Genomic DNA, 7,112 nt, shown 5'->3' with positions numbered 1-7,112 from the left:
GATGGTGGTGGTTTCAAATTTTGGTACAGGGCTAGCAGTTTTAGGGTGGATGTTAATCAATTACATTGACCCCAGTGTACAGCTAGTATTTTTTTTATTGACCCCAAAAATATGAAAAGCAAAGTTGACCTTGGCTAATAATAATAATAATAATCCTTTATACTGTAGGTACACAGCCTGAAAATTTGGGGAGGGGCCAGTCAATTACATCAACCCCAGTACTTAACTTTTATTGAAACTTGAAGTCAGAACATGATGATTGAGATGTTGTTTAGCATTTTGTTTGGCATGCTAACGGTTCTGCCAGAATAAAAATAATAATAATAATAATAATAATAATAAATTTTATAAAGAGATTTTTTTCTTTACATGCAGACATCAGCTTTTTTCATAAACCTCACCTGTTTGCATCTTTAGATGCAAAAACTTGTCTCTTGACATCTTAGGTTGAGACTTGGGTACAGCTTGTATAAATTAAAGCAAAGGCAGTCAGTTCTTGCCCCTACAGAATATAAAACCAGGTATGATCAAGTTGGCCAATACTTACACTGGAACATATGCTGTCACTATGATATCCCACACCCTAAGAATTGGTATGAACACCATCCTGAGCCAATCTCTGAGAGAGAGAATGTTACCATCCTGTGGGATTATAGAATACATACAAACAGACAAATAAATGATAACAGACCACACATTATCATCATCATCATCAAAGACCTAAGTTGAAAAACATGCCTGTTAATTGATATGACAGTGCCTAATGATAGAAACATCTCAGCAAAGGAATTTAAAAAGCTGTTGAAATATAAGGATCCTGAGATTGAGATGTCTAAGATGTGACTATTATAAACCAAAACCTTCCCTGTTATTGTAGGTGCCCTGGGAATGATCAAAAAAGGTAGTGACAAATTTTTTGACCAGATCTCTTGGAAACCAGCCATCTATGAAACTCAAAAAATTGTGTTGACATCAACTGCCCACATTCTCAGGAAGTTTCTCTCCATCTAATATGTACATACCTTAAGTCTCTGGTTGAGACCCAGTCAGAAGATGAAATAGAATACAAATCAAATGGGAAATAATAGTAATAATAATGATGATCATCATGATAATGATAATAATGGTTTCTATTATTTGCCTCCACAACAAAGGATGAACGTGACAATACAAAGACAGACATAAAGTGTGGGAGTTTAAATATAATGATAATAATAAATGCCACAGGTAGTAGCTCCTGATTTTAACAGATTAGGAGTGCTGCCATTTACGTGTTTTGTCTTAGTGTGAAAGATGGGCTACAGCAAATATTCTGCTCAATACCTCACTTGTTTGACATTAACCATTTGAGCATGTCCCTTAGTGGCTGACAATATGTGCATTTCTGATCATGAGCAGAAGTAGTGAGGGAGCATCATAACCATGTGTTGCAAAGAATTCTTTGGGATTTGAATAATTCATCTCTGGAAACATCCTTAAACAAACCTTATTCAGGGACCTCTTGAGTTGGTTGGGCCACTTGACCTGAAGAAAATTCTAACTGGGCTCCACCTGCAAAGTCATGCACAGTTTATCTTGATATGAGATCACCATGTCTAGCACATTTTGTTGTGATGCATGTGCTGGATGTACCCTTATCAGATAGGTAATCATAATGGGTGTATTGGACTTCGTATGTTTGTACCCCAGCGTCACGTTGATGGCATGCACTGCTCTCTTATTCAGTAATGATAATAATTAATGGTTTCAAATTTTGGCATAAGGCCAGCAATTTTGGGGCAGTGGGTAATAATAGTAATAATAATCCTTTTTACTGTAGGCACAAGGCTTGGATTTTTGTAGGGAGGGACACAATTGATTTTATCGACTCCAGTACTTGACTGGTACTTAATTTATCATCCTTTATGATGATAATAATAATAATAATAATAATAATAATAAGGTTGGTGATAGTGGTGGTGGTGGTGGTGGCAGTGAATACTTGGTCTTGGTGTATGGAAGTGATAATACTGATTGCTGTAAATATAACCGCCAGTAATAACATCCTCCACCACTTCCACCATCTCCACTATTATCACCAATTCTTATAAACAGGTTACCAATATATGAAAATATTGTAATATAAATACACCTGTATCATTATGTGGACTGGGCTTCCTCTTACAAATTATAGCTTAAATTTAATGATGTAAAAATAAAAAAAAATAACATCCACCTTACTTTCTACCCTTTATAATTGTTTTGCATGGGTAAAACAGGAAGTGGGTTTAAGGGGAGATAATTAAACTTAAGAGGCTTATTTTTAAAAATGAATTGCAATTCATGTCATTCATTTTCATTTTGCATCTGCTTTCCACTCTGGCAAGGATTGCATGGTTTGATAGTTTGTCATGATGTCCTACCACTTTTGTCACTCAGCTTCACAGTTACTCCACCTAATAGAAACAACAGCCAAATCTCCATCAAATGATACATCAAAAAAATCGAAGGACATACTATCTGAAGGAACAAGTGTATGATAGGAAGAAGGTAGGAGTATGTAGGGGGTGGGGACCGAGAGGGGAGTAATTGAAAATAACAGGGGTGGTCAAAGGTAAAGGATAGATGGGTGTAATGAGCAAGTATGATAGAAAAACAAGGTTATTTTGGAGTGAAGTAGATGGCAGTGATTGGTAATAGTAGAAGTGGGCAAAAGTAGGGGTAGGTGATAAAATAAAGTACAAGTAGTGGTGGGACTGGAGGGAATGAAATAGATGAGCTTCACAGGAGAGAGAGTTGTTTGAAAACACATGCTGTTAAACATTTTCCCCAGTGCATTAATATTTCTGCCAGCTTGCTGTATTAACAATGGTAAATAATGATAAATATAACAATAACAATAGTAGTAATAACCCTTTTTACTAATGGCACAAGGCCTGAAATTTGAGGGGAGTGGACTAGTTAATTACATTGACCCCAGTGCTCAACTGGTACTTATTTTATCGACCCTGAAAGGATGAAAGGCAAAGTTGACCTCGACAGAATTTGAACTCAGAACGTAAAGACAGATGAAATGCCACTAAGCATTTTGCCTGCTAACAATTCTGCCAGCTCACAGCCTTAACAACAGTAGTAATAATGATAATATATATTAGTGGTCAGTTAATACAACATTATATTATATTGATTGAATAATACAGTGCAGAGTTCTCCATATATAACTGTGATTCTCAACCAATTTTTTGACAAGGGACCCTCATAGGTATTCTGTGTCTAAAAACTCCTATTATATTTTTATGATTAAATATTAATAAGGAATTGTATACAAAAACGTTTAAATATTTTGTGTACTGTAGAAATATAAGCAGTTTATTGCGCATAAATTTTAACAACAAAATCTTATAAGGATACCCCCAAGGGCTGTTTGTTGTTTGATACATTGGAAGATTGTTACTTCACTTTGAAACAAGAGGAAGTTGACAATAGAGAGGGCATTCAGTCATAGGAAAACTCTTCTCCCAGCATACAAGCATGGGAAAGTAGGTGGTAGTGGAGGAAGTGGGGGAGAACAAGGGAGTGGAGCAGCAGCAATCTAAACACAACAAAAAATTGTGCTTTCCGTTGTTCTTAATTACAACTATGTGGACTGTATTTTCCATCAATTTTTCAGAACAAGTTTCCTGTCCAATCTTGATTATGTCATTTCTTTATATATGAAACATGCCATCAATAACTTCTTAAAATAAGTTGTTTTGTTTGTTTGTTTGTTTCCACTCTTCTTTCATCTCCATTGTATTACTTCCGTTTATATGTCGACTTGATTTCTATTAAAGTAGAAAATGCTAATATTTCCTGTTTATGTTGTGTTTCCTGTTTCAGGTAAATGGGATAGTTGTCCTTGATGAAAGTATCAAAGCTATCCAGAAGATAATTGACAATGTCACCGATTCATTGCAGCTAATTCTAGCTCATCCAAAACAGGTTGGTTGGCAGCTTCTTTAATTGTGTAACAGAATTCAAAGATGAAAAGGGAATAAACAAAAAGAATTTAAAAAACCTTGTGTGTCTCAGATGTTTTAAGTAATTATTCAAGATAAATCAAGCTTCTTTGCTCTTGGGAAGCTTGATGTGTTTTAAAACAAACTGTATGATAAGTGATAGTAAATCTATTAAATAAATAAATAAATAAACATGATTGTGCGGTTAAAAAGCTTTACTTTGCAACCAATTGGTTTCAGGTTCAGTTCCATTGAGCAGCACTTTGAGCAAGTGTCTTCTATTAAAGCTCCAGGCCAGGCAATGCCTTGTGAGCGAATCTGATAGGTGAAAACCATATAGAAGACTGTCATGTGTATGTGTGATATATATAATATATATATATCGCCCATGTACTTGTTATAATCAAGGTTCACAAATGGCGTGCCATTTTCATCCACATGTGGCCGTGCACGGGTAGACAGAAAATTGATCTGCCTCTTATCTCTGTATGCAGTTGCTAGCAAATTTCCTTTCTGCCGTTGAATTATTTCACCTTTTTTTTTTAAATTTGCTTTTTTTATATCCAACGGCAGTCCTTTTCTACTAGCGATCACTGTAGCACATGTATGTGTTGTCACAGTATCTAAATTCTCCACAAGTTTGACCGAACTGAAAAATCGGTCAAAAAATAATATACGGCCCTGGTTATGGTATGGAAGTGATGAATTCCAGACCACATCGTACCCTAGGCCATGCTGACTTACATGATTGTCTCTTTTGCCAGTATAAAATTCAAATCCAGAGCAGTACCCAGTATTCGATTCGCAAATCTTCCAAACTTTGATCCCCATTTTATGGGCTTTCCTGGCATATACTGTCGAAAACGTACTCGGCCTTTATAACCCACCATACCCTCATCAATTGATAAACATCTCCCCGGTTTATAAACAGTTTTATATGTGTTTTGAACACAGTCAATAAGGAGTCTTATTTTAAATAAGGGATCAAAGCCTGGTTCTCCACGTATTGGTGTACTGCTCATGTCTCTTACATGCAAATACTCAGTCAATTTCAAAACTCATGTCCTCATCATTATACTTGATACATATTCGTCTCCTAAGGGCTCATCGCTACTCCAGTAATTTGTTATTCTGGGTAACTTTCTGATACCCATATAATATTTATGGCAAAATAGGCCTTAATTTCATTTAAGGTTGTGGGAAACCACAAACTATCCTTTTTTTCGCTTTGTTTACATTCAGCGTAACGGTTTGTTTCCGCCGTAATGGTTTCAAATAGGCTCATTAGAAAAAGTAAAAAGAAATAGTCTAAGGCTTTACTCTCCTGGGAAAGACTGTGACTTGGTCCAGTTTCTTCAGAAAAATCATTGAAAGAAACAGTTTTTAAATTTTCACTCCATTCGGGCGCCAATTCATTTTCTTTATCACTGTCAGAGCTCTCGGATTCACTGCTTTCACTTTCGGAAAATGAAACATCAGATTCATTATCAAATACCACGTGCTTTTTTGTTTGTCAGTCATAGAGTTAGATTTATCAGGGTCTTCAGTGGAAAACCCTTCGAATTCTGACTCACTGCTTGACAGAATGAAATTCGTATCCATTTTTTTGTCAGAATTACAAATTTTGAAAACACAACAGGAAGAAATGGGGAAAAAAATCTCCCAAAATTCACAGAATTAAAATTACACGTTGATCGTTGTACAGAACTATAGATGAACTGTTTACGAAGTATAATCATGTGTTTTCACGAATGTACTAACGAGATTTGCTCTGATATTCTCATTTAAATATGAATAGGTGATTACAGGCCGCTTGGTCACATGAACCAAAATTTTTTGGGGCGGTTTGGTAATGAAAGGGTTAAGAAAGCTTGATGTCTAAGTTCAAATCCCATGGTGACTGGCTTAACTTTTGTCCTTTTGAGAGTGGCTGATAACAACTGTTGTCAAATTTAATAATGTATAAGCTCTTCCCCAATATTTGAATCATTGTGATTTTGTTAAAATTCAATATTATTTATTAAAAAAAACAACTCAATTTATGATATCTTGTTTTCTACCCGATCAATATTTTTTTAAATCTTTTTTGTTTTAGGCTATTGGCTGTCGGAGTTTGTCCAGTTGTTCCAATATTTCTGCTGCAGAGGATATCCAAACCTTGAAGGAACGTATTAAACTGCTATTGACTGAATTAGATCATAAAGAGAAAGTGAATCGAGAAAGAAACTCTGCTCCCAATCTCCTCTCTTCTTCTTCTTCTACACCATCAAATCACTCGTCGTCTTGGTTAGGACCCTCTCCTAACCGAACTGAACATCGGCAATATTATGATGACTGGGAAAAGAATCTAGAGTCTATTAAACTTGGGGAAGATGAATTTGTAGTATAGCTGCAAATGACTAAAGCAGAGTCTATAGTAGTGATGATATGTAATATCATTTATTATTTTCATAACTTATTAAATAAAACGCAGGACGTGCCTGATATTATTTTCTGGAAGTCCTTAAAAGGTTTTATTTTTGCATTTTATTTTTATTTTACTCCTTCCCTACCCTTCATCCCATCCATGATACATTGGATGAAGTTTTTGAGAAATATTGTTATAGATATATGAGTAGTGAACTAATGATGTATTTTTGTTTTCTGTTTGTTTTGTTTGTTTGTTTTTTCACTGAATGTTTTTTACTGCACACAATTTCATAATTAGACAACATTAGTTAATGAAATTATTCCTCCACCAGCTGCTAGCCAACATTGAACCTGCTTCTTCAGCTACAGTTGACCAATGCCTTATTCCTTAGATCATGCTAATTTCCTTAAAACATTGTCACTAACAACAGTTAACCAGCTTTTTAAATAATGGCCGTTTTCTGACTAATCAACTTTGTATGTTTATGAGTGTGCATATATGTATGCATATGTGTGTGTATGTATGTATGCATATATGTACATGTATGTATGTGTGCATGATATGTCAGTCATAAATTGTTTTACTGTCTACGGAAAATATATTAGACTAAACCAAATACTGTCATCATTTTGACATTTAAATCTAAAAGAAAAAAGTGGAAAAAAAAAGGAAAGAAACCCAAATATTGTTGTGCTTTATTTATATATTTATTTTATTCAACTAAT

General features: G+C 34.9%; 1 protein-coding gene across 7 annotated transcripts in view; it reads left to right on the top strand.

Moving 5' to 3' along the window:
- The window catches only part of LOC115230820, a 329,692-nt gene extending 323,199 nt beyond the window's left edge, over positions 1-6,493 (top strand). For all 7 annotated transcript variants that reach the window (XM_036499562.1, XM_029800948.2, XM_029800954.2 and 4 more), the window contains 2 exons: positions 3,859-3,960; positions 6,073-6,493. In XM_036499562.1, coding sequence (XP_036355455.1) covers positions 3,859-3,960; positions 6,073-6,366 — 396 coding nt within the window. In that variant the 3' untranslated portion in view covers positions 6,367-6,493. The remainder of the gene's footprint in view (positions 1-3,858; positions 3,961-6,072) is intronic.
- Positions 6,494-7,112: the final 619 nt, after the last annotated feature.

The sequence above is a fragment of the Octopus sinensis genome, linkage group LG2 (genome assembly GCF_006345805.1).
Source record: "Octopus sinensis linkage group LG2, ASM634580v1, whole genome shotgun sequence".
Classification (NCBI taxonomy): domain Eukaryota; kingdom Metazoa; phylum Mollusca; class Cephalopoda; order Octopoda; family Octopodidae; genus Octopus; species Octopus sinensis.
Note: the sequence above shows the minus strand (reverse complement) of the source record. Positions and strands in the feature narration are given on the sequence as shown.